Raw genomic sequence first — 18,309 nt, 5'->3', positions numbered from 1 at the left:
TCCTCGAGAGCCTGACGAAGCTGATCTTCGGTATATTGAGGCATTATATATAGAAGAAGACATGTGCAAAAGATGAGCCCATTTGGACGCGAATTGAAAATGTTGTGATAAAAGGAGGTTGGGGGTGGGCATTGGGTTGTGGTGGATTTTCGCGTTTTTGTGGGTGCCAGAAACAGGGGGGTGCCAGGAAGTGGGTATGTTGACTTACTACGGAGTTCCTCCTCCTCTACCACCTCCCCATCCTGGCGTATATCCAATTCATGCGCCTCCAATGCCGTATTATACTCCAGTACCTCATCCTGCTGGTTGGAAAAATCCGATGGGCGGGCCCCGGCCTATGGGACCACCGCCATCTACATATCCTCCACCGATCGAGCCTTACGGTTCTTACTATGTACCGCATCAAGGACCAGTCCACTCTCATCCGTACGCCGCCACACCACGCAGTCATGCTTATTATATCGGCCCTCGCCCGCAGACTACTTTCCCCCGTCAACACAAGGATCATTACCCACCGTATCCCGCACCGCAACAGCCAGTCGAGGGATATTATGAGGAAGCAAGCGCGCCCAGATCGAAGAAGCAGCCTAAGCCAAGACAGGAGAAGCCACACAAACGAACAAGTCGAGATGATGACATAGAAGAGATGAAGAGAGGAATGGAAGATCTGGCGTTCAGGCAACAGCAAGTGGATGATGGTCGGAAAGCTCAAGAAAGACGCGAAAGGAAAAAGGCATCAGATGCAGCCTTGATCAGACAGGTGAAAAAGACTGTACGGAAGGAGCTGGAAAACAATGCCAGTGCTCTGAGAGACATTGACGTGCGCTCAGAATTGAGCAGGCGACTCCTCCGCTCCGACATTGGCTCTAGGGGTTTTTCCACGCCTGCTCCGTCAGTCTATGATGAACCGGATGCTGGCCCCATTATACAAGCTACTGCCAAGGAAATCTTGAAGGCAGTACGTGGACAGTCGCTGTCAGATCTTGGAGGCTTTCAAGCTCCTCACAGACCATCTCATCGACGAGCTGCATCAGAAGTTCCTTACTCTGGCGGCAGCCATCCACCACTACCAAGAGACAGTGATGCTGCCGCAACTAGCAACCCCTTCATGCCAAACCAAACGATCTATGGTCAACCCCCCTACCAGGGACCCGATCCACAACAAAGACAAGCCCAGAAATCCGAAGCCTATTGGACCGGAACAGTGAGGAAGTCTCGAACGAGGAGTGGAAGCCACTCTGGGCCGCGATTCCAAGGAGATACGAATACGCCACTTCACGGTAGCCTGTCTCCCGATGACAGCGGCTATGCTTCACCGGAACCGCTGAGATCGGAACGACCATTCGACCAATCAAGGGCACGAAGGGTTTCATTCCGAGATGGCGACGGAGCACCTCGCCTCAGACATGAGGGCGTTCGAGGTGAAGAAGTGGTTGACTGGTCGGAAGATGAGGTCGAGGTGCCAGGACACCCCCAAAGACGAACGAGAACATACAGAACTGGGGCGCCTGGGCAGCCAAACTTCACAATCGAAGTAAGGGGTCCACCGCCAACAGCGCCAGAGGTTGGCCACTTCTAAGAAGCTAAGAAGGGGAGGGCTGTAATTACTTTCTTTAGGGGGAAGAGGGGGGGGGGGGGGGGACTTTGAAAGCTGTCACCAGGAAGTAGTACGGGATGTAAAAGCGTGCCTTGTGTCTGTACTATACCCCCAATCATGTAGCATGATTTTGTCGTTTTTGCAGTATTGAAATACTTTGTCGACGTAAATTGAATGACGATTATCATAGCTTGAACATCACCGGCGAACCCTTTTGGTCTCCCATGCATCACGCGAAAGTACATGAAGGAAAAAATAAACTCAAATCCAGTACTCTATATGTGAGTGAGATGGGCAGGACGGAAGACTTCCATTTCGATTGCATTCAATTATCATTGAGCAAGCCTGATTTTGCTATTTGATTTTCCTTGAAAACCTGCTCCGTGCCCTGTCTAGACTGTCCAGTATGTGCTTTTTCTATTGTTGAGCACTAATGCTTCAATATTATACATCAATATCATTCCTTAATGGATCGCAAAAGGCTTGAGGTTAGCAGTTCACGGAGCCATATTGTGGAAGCCGTGCTTCAAGAGTACTGTCACATGCTTCTGGTCAAAGAAACCATATGTCATCAATATGAAGCCATGTAAGGCCAGAAGTAACAGGCTTCGTGTATGGACATATGATAGAGGCACTGCACGAGAAGTGGTGATGGTGTGATGCTAGACTTTTGTTGGCAGACTAGCCTCTGTAAATCTTGTATGTGACATACATCAAAGCAAACCCCAATTGAATAACTCACCAGCCTGAAGAATAGTAAGGTCTCTCGGGCTTGGTGCAATCGTTCTCAAGACGTCTTAGTTGACGTTCAAAGATACGGCCCGCACCTTGACATTAGTTCGGGCTCTTACAAAGTTTAACCACATTGGTAATAGTAGGGAGCCGAAACAGCCTGACATGTCGAGCCCGACTTTGCGCATTGTCAGCATCAAGTAATCTCCTACGATTTCAGAAGTCAACTTACAACACAAGTGGTACAGCCGGTGTACCCTTCGCCACCACACTGAGCATACTTGGCAACAGTGCAGCCGGGCAGCCCACCAGAGGCCGTCGGCAGTGGCACGCTCGATGCGGTTCCAGTAGGTCCAGAGCCAGCGGTGCACGTCGACTCGCAGCCAACGCAAGCAGCACCGGCACTCTTGGTCGAGCCTCCGGCGTACACAGTCGGGCCCGGCACGACGTAGGTAGTCAGGGCCCTGTGAATATCGACAAGTATGCCAGCATCAGAAGCCTTGTAGGCGCCAGGGAACGAGACGGTTCCGGGGGAAGCACTTCCTCCACCAGTTACGGTGAGTTGGAAGCAAGTCATGTACAGTTGAGCACCACCGCTTGAGCCAGCCGCGTGCAAGGCGATGGACTCGGCGCGAAGGAGGTAGTCTCCGGCGGGGATGTCTGAGGGAATCTTGACCTGGACTTTACCACAGCAGGTGTTCATGTCCTTTGATCCCCAATTGTCGCCGTCGCCGTTTGCACTGCCGGCCGCGGCGGACCATCCGTCTTGGTAGATCTTGAACCAGCCGGTCGAGCCGTCGGCGGTAGTAGCGTCGGAAACCTTGGTCATGTAGGCGAGAACGGGGCCGTAGTGTGCGCCTCCGATGGCTTCTTGGGTGCATGTTCGGTCGTTGGGTTGCTGTAAGCGAGGACGTTAGATCTTACATGGAACGTTCATATCGAACAGTGTGGTTCAACGTACCTGATGCATCTCGACCACAACTGAGGATCCGGCCTTGACCACACACTTGCGAGCAACTGGGCCGCCGTTGGCATTGCATCGAACATCGTTGGAAGTGACGTCTTGAACGGGTGAGTTTGAAAGCGGGAGTCGGGCACATTGGCCGCCAAACTACTACCAGTCAGCGCAAGCTTGCGATTTCTCATTTCAAGGGCTTGGGCATACGTCTACTCCATCAACCCACAGAGCCTGAAAGGTCGCGTGTGCTGAAACCTGGTTGGCCGCGATCGCCAACAAGGATAGAATAGCGGACTTCATGACGATCAAAGCTTGGTATACGGGAAGAGTTGATTGATGTCAAGGAGGATGGCGTGCGCAAGAAATAGCTCCAACATGCTCAACTTGGGTTCGCTACTATATACTCGACATCTCAACCGACTTTCCTCCCGGTCATTTGTAATGAAAGTAAATGAATCGTCTGATCCAACGTAGGAATCTCATAGCTGTGACTCTTGGCCAGGATCCCTCACTACCCTTGACGGGGCGACTTGACGAGTGAGCGAGCGTGTTGTAAATGAAGGTAGGACCCCGTGGACGTGGAAGACACACCGCAATCAACTGATCCTTGACGCATGCTACGTGCCATGCTCCAGGACTTCCCCAGATTTTTACTAAAAGGCTGTCAGCGGCAGTCTACTAGTCTCGGTAATTGGTGGATTTCGGCAGTAGGATGGGATCACGGAGGGCCAGCCCCGTCGTTGGTACGCCAAATGCGGGAATTGTGGCTTTGGTTCCGTTTTGTTTAAATGGGCTGAATCCCAAGGTCAAAGCATCCATCTCGATAAGTCTAAAGATCCAAGTTGTATGTGTAGTACTTGTGCGAGTGACAAAAATTCCTACAGATTCGAGTTTGTGCAACTTTTGGGCGCTGGGTAACGCAAACAACCATTGTTTGTATCCCCTACTTGAGATTGGCAACTTGACAGAGCAGATGCTAAGAGTGAACTTGGTCAAAATGTTAGGAGAAGGCCAAAAAAAAGTGACAGGTGGCAGTCTAAGCGGTGGCCTTGATGCAGCTCATAAACCACGCACTCGTCGACAGGCCCTATACCTTGTCCCTGGTCCATCACAGCACGGCTTACTTTGACGTGGCATTCTGATGGCAGTTGCCTTGAATTGCCGAAACCAAGCGATGCCAGTAGAGCAGAGCACCGGATGTCCAGTTCAGCTTTCAGGACCAGTGTCAAGGCTGTGTGAAAGCATAGAACAGTTACTAACTTCTCCTCCTCCGGTCCATTCCTAGCGGCTCATGTGGTATTCTCAACAGTACTCCCCTCGTTCCCACTTTGAGAGGAGTCAAAGTAAGTGCGAAGCTCGCAACTTTCATGCTCTTGTTGTATCTCGGAACTCCCTGTTGAGACCCTCGGATTGATGGGTTTCAACAGTGATTCATATAGTCACAAAGCCTCTGTCTCAAAACAGCCCAAAGATTCTCCCGCTCAACCACTTGAATTGGGCATCAACTTAAGTCATACTCTTCTGACTAGTACACGTTGTGCTTGGTGAAACTGAGAGAAAGGTTCCCTTTAACCTACGAGTTGAGCTTTGGATTTGGGTACATGTAAGGATCAACGTTCTCAGAATGATACGTCTTGCCGATATCGACCGGTTTTAGCGAGGAATCGATCAAGCTACTGGAGGGTTTCAGCCCACTCTGCAGTTCCAGCGCTTCTGCGCATGGCCTGCATGTCCATCCATATTGGGTTGTCCTGGGCCAAGTTGCCAGGCCCCAGTTCTCGAAACCCACTCAACTTCCACCCATCGTCCCACTCGTCGTCGCCCAACATATTCCGCACTCTGGGCGAACAGAAGCAAGCCTTGTTGGCTAAGTGGTATAGCGTCTCACTAGTAATAGTGACATGAGAAGATCGGCGGTTCGATTCCGCCACGAGGCAATTCGGGACTCACTTCACGAGTTTCATTTTTTGACTTTTGCCATGGCAATGATTCTGACAGACGCTACGCTATCGTCCTGTGCGTACTGTGTCTACCGCGAACTTGAGGCATTCATTAATACATGGTCATGTTTTCGATTTGCCAGATAGGACTTGCAAGGCTTCACAGTAGTGATTTGTGTTATGTTATCTACATGGGTGCCAATTCTCTCTCCATCGCAAAAGTTGTTTAGAATTTCCAAGGACCACAACCAAAATCAGAGCTTACCCGCATTGGAAGTAAACAACCCCGCACTTTTCTGGAAGCGGATTCTGCACCAGCATGAGATGAAGTGTGACCCAACGTATTTTGATGGCCAAGGCACAATTATCTTCCTACTCTCATTCCAGTGTACGTGTAGAAGAAGCGCCGACTATACCTCATGTTGATGAAGGCAAGATGCCAGGAGATGCAGGCGGCGCAGCAATCGAGAGCATTGCAGCCTGGGTGGTTCTTGAATACAGCTGGAAAGGCTTAGGAAGACAAGCCGGCTACCCGACGCGGGGACATAGCATAATTGTAAGTTGGGGGGCGAGACTTAGATCGGCTTTGCCAATTCCCCATGTCAATTGTTCGGACGAGCAGGAAGTTCATCCCGTCGGATAGATGGCCCTGACGCTAGGTCTCTCTTGGCTTGAGCCTGCAGTTGAAGATCGCTGTACTTGACCGTTGGCTCGAGGAGCTGTCAAACTCTGTGGTGTTCACTCGAAGGGCTTCATTGACCTTTGCGACGCTTTCCAAGGGATGAATATGCCCACGGGTAGACTGGTCAAGGCTCATGTGCGGCTTACCATGACCCGAGAGTCTCGGGCTCAGTGAATAGTCGCGGGAATGGCACCATGGACGCTACCCACTTTTACATCTTGAGTGGGAATTTCAACCAGGTACGATCGCATCCCAGCGGTCTTTGAAGTATGGTTTGCCAATTCCACACCTCGATCTATCTTCGCCTGTGCCTGGTCTCATTTGACAATTTGCCCCGACCCCAACTTTCGGACAACCATCCTCCGCGTTAAAAGCAGCATAGCGTCCCGGTCCCTCACCTTGGCATCTCCAACTTCCCCTCCGCGTGCCCCGGTCGACGCACCCGTGGCACGCGGCCCAACGGCCTCCGTCGTTCGAATCGGGAAACGCCCCGGATCAGATGGTATGGTTCGGATCGCGTTTCCTGCAATGATGTAAACTTTTCCGAGGGTGAGGGTCAATATATATGGCACGTAGCCGCGAACATGTGTCTCCGCCTTGTCGGGCTTTTCGCGTGTCTGGCGAGAGGATTATCTGGAATTGGTTGCAGGCCTTCCCGTCAATTGATCCAACAATGCTACCTCGACTCTCCGGTCTGCTCTCCATTGGCCTTTTGGCCAGCGGAGCCGCGTCCGCGGCTTGCATCAGGAAGGGCTTCGTCACGGTCAAGGGCACAAAGTTCCAGCTCGACGGCGAAGACTTCAACTTTGCGGGTAGCAATGCCTACTACTTCCCTTTCGACAACGTATGTGACCTGCAAAGAGCAGCCCAATTGATTGACTTTAGCAAGAACTGATGAAACTGACCAAGTTTTCTAGAACCAAGCCGATGTCGAGGCCGGCTTGACGGCAGCCAAGGACGCCGGATTGAAGGTCTTCCGCACATGGGGCTTCAACGACAAGAACGTCACGTACAATGCTGGTGGTCTACCCCAGTATGGCGGCGAGGGTGCTGGCGACACAGATATCGTCTTCCAGAGATGGGAGAACGGCACTTCCATCATCAACATTGAGGCCTTTGACAAGGTCGTCAACGCAGCGGACAAGGTCGGCATCAAGCTGATTGTCGCGCTCACCAACAACTGGGCCGATTACGGCGGCATGGACGTCTACACGGTTAACTTGGGTGGAAAGTTCCACGACGACGTGAGTAGCCCCCAACTTTCTTCCACAAACAACAGAACTCTGCGGTACCCGAATGCTAACCCAAATGCGGACCTAGTTCTACCACGTCCCCGCGATCAAGGACGCCTTCAAGCGCTACGTAAAAGAAATGGTCACCCGCTACAAGGACTCACCAGCCATCATGGCCTGGGAACTCGCCAACGAACCCCGCTGCGGCGCAGACGGCACCCGCAACCTCCCCCGAAGCGACGACTGCACGCCCGAGCGCCTCGGCGCCTGGATCACCGAAATGAGCGCCTACGTCAAGTCCCTCGACAACAAGCACCTCGTAACCTGGGGCGGCGAGGGCGGCTTCAACATCGAATCAGACGACTGGGCGTACAACGGCGCCGACGGGAGCGACTTTGACCACGAGCTCGCGCTGCCGAATATCGACTTTGGCACGTTCCACTCCTACCCTGACTGGTGGAGCAAGACGGTCGAGTGGACGGAGCAGTGGATCCGGGATCACGCGGCGTCTGGGAAGAAGGTTGGGAAGCCGGTTGTGCATGAGGAGTATGGATGGTTGACGGCCGATAAGAGGCTTGAGTACCTTGGCAAGGTGGACGACACGCCGAGGACAGAGGTGCTGGGCAAGTGGCAAGCGATTTCGCTGGAGGAGGAGATGCCGGATATGTACTGGCAGTACGGCTTCTCCAACTACTCGTATGGTCGCAACCATAATGATGGGTTCACCATCTACCTGGATGATGCCGAGGCCCAGCCGCTTGTTTATGAGCATGCCGCCAAGGTCAACGCCCTTTAGACATATTATTCTCAGTATATATGTTTGCCTATATAGTAATACGAGCTACTGTACAACAGTCGAATTGTATTGGCCGTTCATCAAAAAACTCCAATCGACTTCCGTATAAGAATTTCTTGTATTCTAGGCCAAGTTATTATTCTTAGTTACACAACTTGGATCGCCATATGGTGTAAAGTAAACTAAGGTACCAGCCAGGTTCATTTGACATTTGTTACTGTGGACAAGTAAAAAATACATGTAAGCGAGTGAACTTCTAAACAAGGGTATATACAGCTGCCAGGGAAACTCTATGTGCTATGAAATGATCAATCTATGCCTCAAATCAACGCTCATCAAACTCGCTCCATCACCTCCCTCATCTCCTGCCCATCTCATACGGCTCCTCGACCGACTGATACTTAGTCGACTGCCACTCACGCCCCCTAGCCCTAGACTGCTTCCTCTCCTCCGCCTTCATCTTCAACCCAAACACGATCGCCTCCACAATCTCCATCGGGTTCCACATCTCCACCAGCGCCCACACACCCCCGGGCCCACCAGAATACGTCTGCGGCTCATACGCCTCCAAATCCCCCGCCAACGGCCGGCGCGTGTTCCCGCCGCCAATGACATAGGGCCGGTGCGAGTACGCGTGGTGGAAGAACGCAGCCAGCGGCAGCATCTCGATGCAGACGAGCATGGAAGGGATACCGATCCGCAGATCGGCGTCGGTGAGGGTGGACGTCGGGTTGAGGGCGCCCGTGTCCTTGAGGATCCAGAAGATGATGTTTTCGAGAAAGGTGAGGGTGACGACGAGCTTGAAGGCGAAGAATTTGGCGAGGGGTTGGTGGTGGGAGAGCTTTTTTCGGAGTTGCATGAAGAAGCGGATGACGGTCATGAGGGCGATGGTGAGGGAGGCGGTGCCGATGATTTGCAGCTTTGGGGAAATTGTCAGATGAGTTATAGGCGGGGACTGAAGGTTTGACTCACCCATAGTCTAGCGAAATGTACTTTGCTTTCGAACTCACAGTAAACTCCAGCAGCTTGGGTGATGGCGGTCAAGATGGCGACGAGGAGGGCGACGACTGGATATTGGAAGACGGCGAACCACATTTTCTGCGATGGGATGTTAGATGTATCCCTCCACGGTGCTTGACCAGATGCAGTAGACTAACCCTGTACCACTCGAGACCATTCTCCTCCCCACTGGCAGCCTTCTTATTCTTCACAGTCATGCCGGCGAAGAAGACATCCCTGTGCTGCTCGCTAGGCGAGACGAACTCGCACAGGAGGAGGAAGAAAGTGGCCAGGCAGATGGACTGGACGAACTCGAGCCAGGGGTGGAGGTAGACCTCGGCCGTGGGGAAGCAGATTGACAGAAAAGAGATGATGGACCAGAAGGGGATGATGAGGGAGATTCTGAGGATTCTGTTTTCTGCTGTTAGCTCCACCGTGTCTAGGTTCGTAATTTTTATGGATAATGGAGGGGAACGCACTTGATTTGCTCGTTGCTTTTGCTGAGGTGCGTCGCGTGGAGGATCATGAGGGTGAAGATGATGAGACAGGATGCGGCAGCGAAGCTACCAGAGAGGATCATGTTGAATGTGTAGAAGGACATGGTGCCAAAGAGGGGCTGAGATGCATCTTGAATTGGTGTTAGTAAAAGAAGCTTGGGTACCTAATGACAGACTAGGTGAGAGTGAATATGCTGACCTTCGGCGAGGGAGATGTGTGGGCAGGTATCCTTGGTGCTATTAGAGCTGCTGTCATTGTCGCGAAGAAGGCCGCGGGCCTGGATAAGAGCTTCGTAAACAAGCATAGTAAGACTAAAGGACCAGGTATTTCAGGCTATCGTATTCTAGAGTGAAGTAGGTTGATGATGGTTCGAATACTCCAGATATCTAGAGCTCCCAAGCCCGGTAGTTATATCATTTCCAAAACTACCTTACACGCGAGGGAGTCCTCCCATACTTCCCCCGGCCCCATATTCAATAGGCAGCTAGCTGTAAGTCAGAAAACAAGCCTTCGGGCCCCATCCGCCAGCCTGCGCGTCCGTTGCATCGGCGTCCCCATCCATCGCATTCGCTTACTTACATTCGCTGGAAAATCCTCCGCTAACCACAACTCCGCCTTCCTCCAAAGCCAACGGTCGCTGTGGTATCCAATAAGCTGTCGAAGCGCATCAGCGGCGCGCCGGGGTGGTTGAGGGGTTGTAGCGCCGTATCTTATCTAGACGCAATCTAAGCCCGCGGGGAGCAGGTAGGCCTCCTTATCGATTAACCATGCATCTTACTCATCACCTCTACGGGGAAAGATCTTTTCCGTTTCTGTGTAGAAGCTCATTGCTAGTATCGTCCTTTAGTTTCGTAGTACGGAGTACATAGGCATGTCATACAGATTGATGTAAATCCCCAGGGCGCGTCAATCCCGTGGCTGAGCCACCAGAGTCTTGACTCTTGACTCTGCAGCCCCATAACCTCGAGAAATGCTACTATTCGGGAATGGTCTCAGGATACCCTACTTTCATGTCGCGCCCTATCTCGCGACTCGGATAACCGGCACACGGCCAGAATCCTACCACCACGTCTCACCAGCGACCACTCATCACCGCGCAAATACCTCAAAGTTCGAGGACGCTCTTAGGGCCCAGATCAAGCAAGAAAATTGGGGTCGAATGGTTTTCCTCTTCCGGCATGAGGCAGGCTTACTCGGCTCAGAAGTGCCGGGCTCTGCTTACGCCTTGCAGTACTCTACCGCAAACTGATCAAACTCTTTCTTTTGCACCACTAACTCTACACCGTCGACAGACCTCCCGCTTTCAACGGCGCAGGCCGCAGCAGCGCAAATCTGGCGCTAACACGTCGAAACAAGCTTCTCGTTCCCTGAGCCAGTGAGCCGGGGTAGGAATGCTGGGATCCATGATCAATGATGCGGGTCGTTGGTGCCTAGTCTTATGCTTTGAACATATTGAGGGGTTTCTTGAATCCCTCTAACGCATTCAGTACGGCATCCGCTTTTCAATGGTCTTCGCTAGGGAGACTTCCCTTCGCTGCGAGGGTTCTCATGAAGGAAGATTAAATTTACATGCGATCCCACGATAGTCTATGCCTAAGGGTAATCAGACTGCAAAGTGGGTAAAAGGCAGAGGTGCGATCGTCAGTGATCGACCATAGGGGGAGCAGCAAGCTATGCGAGCGTAAGCAGCCTCCAGAGCCCCCCGAGCTAAGCTAAAAGAACTAGGTAGGCGCACGAACATCACCTTTTCACTTTGGCGGGCAGGGCTGTGTACTTGTGTGAATATCGATGTCATGTTCATCGGCGAATTGAGTTAAGCACCGACCGGCGAATACCCCGAGCGAACAAGCCGACGGCGGGTACAACTTGATTATGTCCGTAGAAACCCACAACAAGAAAACAGCGAAATGTCGGGTCCGCACCCAGATGACGGAAGTTACTAAACCCCGACTTTACAGTTCGGAGATCTCATAGAAGTCAACATAATCGCTCCAAGCTTCGGAGCTCACTCCCATTCGACCTTGTTTGTGGAGTATCATCAATCCTGCGCCTCAACTTTGGTCGCAATCTGATGCACTCCTCCGCCGCCCTCAATAACATCCTCCAGATTATCCACCGGGATGCCCCTCAACGCCGCCTCTGGGAACAGCATCCCGCCCGCCCTCGGCTTCAACGCCGTCAAGATCCCCTTCTCCTTGGCGATTCTCAACAACGCATCCCTTGCCACGATTCGCAGGTGCCGCGGCGCCGTGGGGAGAATGTACAGGTGGCTCAGCGGCCAAATCAACCTCACGCCATCGAAATACGACGAGGGCAAATCCGGGTCTAGGTCCGGCATTTTCCCGCCCAACGACCTCGGTATCCCCTCCACGACATCCCGACCGGCCGTCGCGATGATGCCCATGCAGAATTCCCGGCGGGCGTGAAGGACTTCCGGGTTCAACAACGGACACCCACCACAGTCTACGTCGTAATCTTCCGGAACCAGCGACGGCTCACCATACTCGACGAGATTCGAAATAAGAATGATCATGTGGTGCACCTTGATCCTTGCGCTCCGCCACGAGTTCCAGAAGTAGCCCCACATCGGCCCCGGTTCGAATTGGAACTCGGGCGCCGCGTGCATCCACTCCGCCATGGCGAGGTCTGCCCGGTCGCTCTCAGCAATGAGGGCCGGGTATGCTGCCCGGGCGCGGGAGGCATCGCCGCTGAGTGTTAGCGGGATCAGTTTTGATAGAAGGGAGCATGCTGCAGAGAGGTAGCGGGCAGTGTGAAGAAGGAGGCCTTCGCTGGGTTGGAGGGTTGCTTCGATGATGTCGAGCCAGCGTTCAAAGTCCGGGGGACAAGGTGTGTTTGCAATCGTGAGTTGGACTTGCTAACATACGGGTTTAGTAAACCAGAGCAGGTAGTTCTGGAGTATCCTGCTTACAATCATATTGTGCATGACCCAGAAGATTTGACGGCCGGACCGGGTGTAGAGCTGCCGGTCCCCCCTTGCCCGCATGAGGCTGAGGAGGCCCTGGCCGTGGATGTGCCAGGGAACTTCGGGCGACGAACCCCTTTCTTTATTGGTAATGAACGATCTCCGTTCCAACCCGCCAATCATCAGCTGCCAGAATTTTGTTTTAGTCCCCTGGTCGCCAAAAGCAATACAGCAACAGCCCAGCACATTGCACACCGAGGTTTGGGCTGAGTGTCATGCGAATAGCATGTTATAAGCCTCTTCACTCACCTCATAGTTCCCAAGCAACCAAACCGCAACGATCGTTGAATCAGAAGTATACGTCTTCGGGTTTCTGATAGCCTCCTGTACCGCGGCCAGAGCATGGCCGAGAACGATGGACAGCTCGCGATAGTCGGCCCTGGGACGGAACTTGTTAATCATGTAGGCCCTGGTAAAGACCTGGCCGGTGAGCACGAGGCAGTGGTTTTGGCCGGCACCCCTGAACAAGCCTGGAAGAAAGTCCAGGCTCTCGTAGAATCCCAGGACCAGCGGGATGGATTCGGCAGTCCAGTGTTGACGGATAGTCTTGAGCACAGGAAGTGCTACGGATAGCTGCGTCGAGGTAGTGGTGTCAGTGGTGACGCTCGTGGCAGGTGTGGACTGCCGGCTCGGTTGGCGGCTCGACCCAGGGGACGCCGAGGTTGAGATCGATGCCGCTGTCGATAATTCAGGTGTGAATTCTATGATCTGTAGGGTCCCGGTCCTTGAGTTGGTCATCAACGCCGCCTCATCGTCCTGGTCTTGGTGCTGGTGGTTCCTCTTCTTCTTCCGTCGCTCAAACGAGGTGGGATCGGCGTTCTGAAAGCGCATTCCGTCATCGTCGCGGTAGCCGGGGCACTGGACCCCGTACTTGATGCATCTTTGGCACTGAGGTCGGCCTAAATCGCACTTTTTGCATGCCGCGGGCACGGCGCGCACGGCCGGACCCCCCAGTTGTCAGCTGCAAGGCGATGGAGACTTGGGATGATTGTTCACACGTATAAGGCAAAGTAGGTACGATAGGTAGGTACATGTATCCATCAGTGAACCAAAGGCACAGAGTAGGTATAACACGCGACGACGCTACGCACTTGCGAGCGGGAGCGGGAGGGCGGGAGGGACCCGTTTTGATTCGGATTTCGTTGAGTACTCATACGGAAATTGTGCGTCTAGATGTCTCATTCTCTCACCTTGACCCTTCGGCTCCGGCACAAATGGCAGTTTGGACTCGGCCTGCCTGTATTTGGCATCGCGCGGCTCGGCTGACTTGCGGATACTGGATATGCGTGGATGGATGGGTGCGAACCAACCGGGGCCGACGGCGGCGAACCGCTCTGGTGGGAGACGTCGTTTGTCTAGGTATCCCCTTATCGACGCCAGGAACAAGTGGGAGTAACGAGGGTCGTGTTATGCAATTGGCTTGGGAACGAACGTCCGAAGACGGTCCCCACGTCCGATCTTGGCGCTGCGAGGCCGGGTTCCGCGCCGTTGTTGGAGGCGGGCAGAGAGGGAGACGGAGGTCGATGGGGGAGAGGTCTGAGAAGATGAAGTGAATTGGGATGAGATTTGCGGAGAAGGGAAGTTGTTCATCTCGAATGAGCTTCCCATAAGGGCTTAGGCAACAGTGCAGCAGCGACGGGGGGTTGCAAGTACTGCGATGGCTCCTTCCTCGCATGTTCATGGCAATTACATAAGCAACGTTATCGCGGTGATACTGCACCTCACTGATAGCACCATCAATTGTTGGCCTAATCCTAGGTATCTTACACGAATTTCCATGTGCCTGCATAGGTACCTGTCTTTTGGTGGAAGGTTGATAGTAGAGTTTCTGCCAGAGCCTTTGACAACTACCATCCAACGTTCTAGACTTGGGATAGATATTCTACCACAGCTTTGGCTCATTGTCTAACGTGATTGGGCAGCTGTTCAGCCTGTTCTGCTGCCACACTCCGTGAGGCGCTAGAGTTAAAATGTCGATCGTGTGGAGCGCCCAAGCTCTTGGGCGATCCGAATACGAAAAGCGCGCTAAGAACCATCATCACCGAGCTATCAAGGAGCTGTAAGCAATTGGGTCGCTGTTGAGAACTTGCCAACGGGAGATTCTTTCGCTCTGATCAGTGTCGTTTCATTCTCAAACGAGCGAGTCGTTGCAGACTGTCGCATGGGCGAAACTGGTGTTTGCTTGAGATCCCTGTCTGAGTCGTCCGAAAAGCAATTACCATTGTCATTATCACTGGAGGGGCCATGAGAATGCGGTATTCTAGCAACACCAGAAGCATTGAACTTAAGGTCCAGTGGAGAGACGTTCGGCATTCAAGATCGACGCGCCAGAGGCGTATCACTCATCAACACCATATATGCCACACGGATAAAAGTGTGATGACAGGAAATCCAGATGGCAGAAAAGGATAACGCATCCCGAATGCTGGGATATGCCATCCACATGTCTTCCCCGTGCTCACCCGTGGCGAAGATGGAGAATGGCCATGGAAGAATGGTGGCAGAATGGTTCGACTGGCAGCACGAGTTCCCGAGAGATCCGCCCCGCTTTCCATTTCTCCTTGAAATCCCATTGGGAATCCGGCGATATCAGCCCCACCTTGATACTTCGTAACTCCGTCTTCGGGGCGCCGCACGGACACCGAGTAGCCCGAAAGTCGCAAATTGTTGCGGTTGCTTGATGTTGTGTACAGCTCAACAATCTGCTTGAATGCGCCAAATCAGCGCTGTCAATTGAGGAGAGCTCACAGGTGGTAATGGAGGGGAAGGAACAGATCCGGTGTACTCGAGAAAGGGATTGGCAAATCAGATGGCACAAGCACGGCGTTGGCGCACCCTGCCATGCTGTTGTGATGGGTGTGTCCAATGTCCATCACTGCGTAGTGCGGCGGCCACTACCAAAGTGACACCACCACCAGGGCACCAGAATGCGCCGGGAGTGTACATGTATTTGACTGAGAAGCTACGTACCGGTGGGAAGACCCCGCTAGAGGGGAAGATGCAGAGCAGAGGCTGTTGTGAGTGGCCAAAACGATCAGCCCGACCTCGTTTAAATGAACAGATGAAGCTTAGCGCCATCATTTCATCTGGCGGGTCCCTTCTTTTTTTTCTTCCTCCCTCTTGCCTGATGTGCTGATTTTGTTGTATTTTGTACCTCTGCAGCAGTGCAGGCAGGTACCTACCTAGGTGGTCGCACTTTTTTGCCATCCCTCATTCCCGTCCCGTCCCTTGTCGCCCAATGTCACTGGTCGCAAGCGCGCACCACGGAAGGAGCTCTTTGGTGGGAGGGGTGGGCGGTGGTTGACTAATTTGCTCCAATGTGCCAATGTGGGCGAAAATAAACGGATCCCAAAAATGTTTCTGCTATTTCCTTTGCCCCTGAGCAGAAAGCAGACGCCGAAGCAACAACAGCGCTGCCAGCAACAGCAACAGAGGGACCGCCAGACCGACCGACCGAGCTGCGAGCGAGCGCAACTTCATCGGAACACCTTTATCGGCGACGTGACTCTTTTGCCATTCCTTTCCTTCCCATCTACACTTCGCCTCCTCTTACATTCACTTCTCTTCCCTCCCTCACCTGGCATACCGATAGCTGCCATCCCAACAACCTCCCGCACGCATCCCACCACCTGCGTCTCTCCGTCTTTCTCACTCTCCTGCGCAACCCGTTGCCGAACAGAGACAACAAACAACGAACAACCACGCCACACACAAAGCCGGCCCATCATGGACGTCGCGCTCGAGCTCCTCGACCCATTGGTCCTGGACAAGGCCTACGCCTACTTCGTCCCTGCGCCCACCACTGCCAACACCGGCGCATACAACGCGACCGGCGACGCCTTTGCCTCATCATCACCACTAGACCTCTCGAACTCGTATGGCTCCGCCTGGCCCCGCGATAGTATCCTCCGTCAAACCATCTCCATCCTCGCAATCACCCAGCTGGGCGCCTGCGCCCTCTACTGGATCTTCAGTCCGCTGTCTTATTACCTCATCTTTGACCGCCGTCTCGAATATCACCCGCGCTTCCTCAAGAACCAGATCCGCCAGGAGATGATCTCCTCCATGAAGGCCGTCCCCGTTATCAACATCCTAACTTTGCCATTTTTCCTCGCCGAGGTTCGCGGAAAGAGTCTGCTGTACACCCATGTTGAGGAGTATGGTCTCTGGTGGATGGCCATTTCAGCTACTATTTTCATGGTCTGGAACGATATTGCCATTTACTGGATTCACCGCCTCGAGCACCACCCCGCCGTCTACAAGTACATCCACAAGCCACACCACAAGTGGATTGGTATGTCACCCCATCTCACTCCTTCTTTTTCCGGTCGATTGACCGACACCCATTTCTATGGCCTCGACTGACTGTATCCAGTGCCTACGCCTTGGGCTGCCCTCGCCTTCCACCCCCTCGACGGCTACGTTCAATCTCTGCCCTACCAGTAAGTCAACCCCCAAGAATCACCATCACCAAGTGGGAGCTACTTGAGCCTCAATTCGGTGGCCAGCCACGTGCAACAACAAAACTAACATTCTCCAGTGTCTTCGTCTTCTTCTGCCCTATCCAGAAGTACCTCTACATGGGCCTTTTCGTCCTCGTTCAAATCTGGACCATCCTCATTCACGACGGCGACATGATTTCGGGTCACTGGCTCGAAAAGTACATCAACAGTCCCGCCCACCACACCCTCCACCACATGTACTTCACCGTCAACTACGGCCAGTACTTCACCTGGGCCGACAACTACTTTGACTCCCATCGCGCGCCCCAGCCCGAGCTCGATCCCCTCCACGACGCCCTCAAGGTCATGCGCGCCAAGGGTCTTGTCGACGAAAAGGGAAACCCCATTCCCCAGGAGCAGAAGAAGGATCTGTGAGGGGAAAATAGTCAAAAGAGAACGTTTGGATTTATGGGTTTGGGGGTTGAATATCGGTCGTGTTTCAAAGGACCGAAGCCCCTTATTTTGAAGAAAAGGATGCATAGAAGGAAGCATGGCGACACGTTGATGTTGAGATGAGATTTTCTTCATTTCCCGGAAAGCATCGGAAGGCTCCCCCAAAGAGCGAGCGAGCCTTCAACGACTTTTCCCGTCCACCACAGGTTTCTGGTGGGCTTTTGACACATTCCTCATGGCGAATGAGCATTGCATATCTAAAATAATCATAATTAAGCGAATACCAATGGCATATCACATCTTCAAACTCATTTCCCCTCAACAGCAACAGCAATTGATTCTGATTTTCACCAACTTGGTGTCGCTCACTTGAGTCGGACGAAGCTGGCCTCAGCGCCGGCTGCGCCTGCCTCACTGACGCGTCCCTTGTCTGGCTGAAAATTGAAACATGCGACATTGGAAAAATAGAGAAAGAAGTGAGAAAAAAATGCAGTGGCCAAGTGTTTGTCCTCTCGCCACTCATCCGACGTCATTCCGGTAGGAGGGAAGGGAAAGGTTATATGTAGGTTCAGACATGTTCGGACTGTCGCACAGGTTCCCGATGGGCGGATGATCCACGCATAGCTCTGCGGGGAAGTGAGAGGAAGTCCAAGGGTCCTGTTGTCGGTCTGTCTACCGTAGCCAGGTGAAATAAGCGTGGAATGTGGTTGGAGTTTAGGGGTCCTTGGCAAAGAGCTCTCTCTCTCTTTCTCAGGTCCGGTCTCGAATTATCATCTGCGGAGGAGCCGAGTTGGCGCCGGCACGCGGGGTGAGTGAGGTTTGGCATGCTTGAGCTTGCGCCGAGTTTCCCGCCTTGCCTTTCGCGGAAAGTCTATGCGATCTTATCTCCCTTTGATAATCTTTCTGAACTAACACTATCTGTACCCCGCAGACCACATGCGACCTGGAGATTGGGGGCTTGCTTTGTAGTTATCAGCCGGCAAGAGAATTGATCTGG

The 18,309-nt window shown here is 53.0% G+C and overlaps 6 protein-coding genes across 6 annotated transcripts; 3 read left to right on the top strand and 3 right to left on the bottom strand.

Annotated features, from left to right (window-relative positions):
* Positions 1-271: 271 nt before the first annotated feature.
* On the top strand, positions 272-1,579 carry CTAM01_16525 (uncharacterized protein; the record flags this gene model as incomplete). The annotated part of the gene is made up of 1 exon (XM_060532518.1): positions 272-1,579. One exon carries the CDS (start codon positions 272-274, stop codon positions 1,577-1,579), a length of 1,308 nt encoding a protein of 435 aa, XP_060372915.1.
* Positions 1,580-2,453: 874 nt separating this feature from the next.
* On the bottom strand, positions 2,454-3,587 carry CTAM01_16524 (glycosylhydrolase family 61-5; the record flags this gene model as incomplete). Its single annotated transcript, XM_060532517.1, has 4 exons — positions 2,454-2,507; positions 2,562-3,227; positions 3,291-3,440; positions 3,495-3,587. The coding sequence occupies 4 exons, from the start codon at positions 3,585-3,587 to the stop codon at positions 2,454-2,456; spliced, it is 963 nt and encodes a 320-aa protein (XP_060372914.1).
* A 2,995-nt stretch (positions 3,588-6,582) lies between these two features.
* CTAM01_16523 (mannan endo-1,4-beta-mannosidase C) lies at positions 6,583-7,937 on the top strand (the record flags this gene model as incomplete). The annotated part of the gene is made up of 3 exons (XM_060532516.1): positions 6,583-6,753; positions 6,827-7,153; positions 7,230-7,937. The coding sequence occupies 3 exons, from the start codon at positions 6,583-6,585 to the stop codon at positions 7,935-7,937; spliced, it is 1,206 nt and encodes a 401-aa protein (XP_060372913.1).
* A 358-nt stretch (positions 7,938-8,295) lies between these two features.
* Positions 8,296-9,738, bottom strand: CTAM01_16522 (uncharacterized protein; the record flags this gene model as incomplete). Its single annotated transcript, XM_060532515.1, has 5 exons — positions 8,296-8,856; positions 8,910-9,035; positions 9,095-9,347; positions 9,416-9,563; positions 9,633-9,738. The coding sequence occupies 5 exons, from the start codon at positions 9,736-9,738 to the stop codon at positions 8,296-8,298; spliced, it is 1,194 nt and encodes a 397-aa protein (XP_060372912.1).
* Positions 9,739-11,472: 1,734 nt separating this feature from the next.
* CTAM01_16521 (uncharacterized protein) lies at positions 11,473-14,025 on the bottom strand (the record flags this gene model as incomplete). The annotated part of the gene is made up of 5 exons (XM_060532514.1): positions 11,473-12,309; positions 12,364-12,543; positions 12,667-13,316; positions 13,608-13,783; positions 13,850-14,025. The coding sequence occupies 5 exons, from the start codon at positions 14,023-14,025 to the stop codon at positions 11,473-11,475; spliced, it is 2,019 nt and encodes a 672-aa protein (XP_060372911.1).
* A 2,118-nt stretch (positions 14,026-16,143) lies between these two features.
* Positions 16,144-17,294, top strand: CTAM01_16520 (fatty acid hydroxylase; the record flags this gene model as incomplete). Its single annotated transcript, XM_060532513.1, has 3 exons — positions 16,144-16,711; positions 16,793-16,859; positions 16,958-17,294. 3 exons carry the CDS (start codon positions 16,144-16,146, stop codon positions 17,292-17,294), a joined length of 972 nt encoding a protein of 323 aa, XP_060372910.1.
* Positions 17,295-18,309: the final 1,015 nt, after the last annotated feature.

Source organism: Colletotrichum tamarilloi, assembly GCF_030869305.1.
Source record: "Colletotrichum tamarilloi strain Tom-12 chromosome Unknown Scaffold_231.1, whole genome shotgun sequence".
NCBI lineage: Eukaryota > Fungi > Ascomycota > Sordariomycetes > Glomerellales > Glomerellaceae > Colletotrichum > Colletotrichum tamarilloi.
Note: the sequence above shows the minus strand (reverse complement) of the source record. Positions and strands in the feature narration are given on the sequence as shown.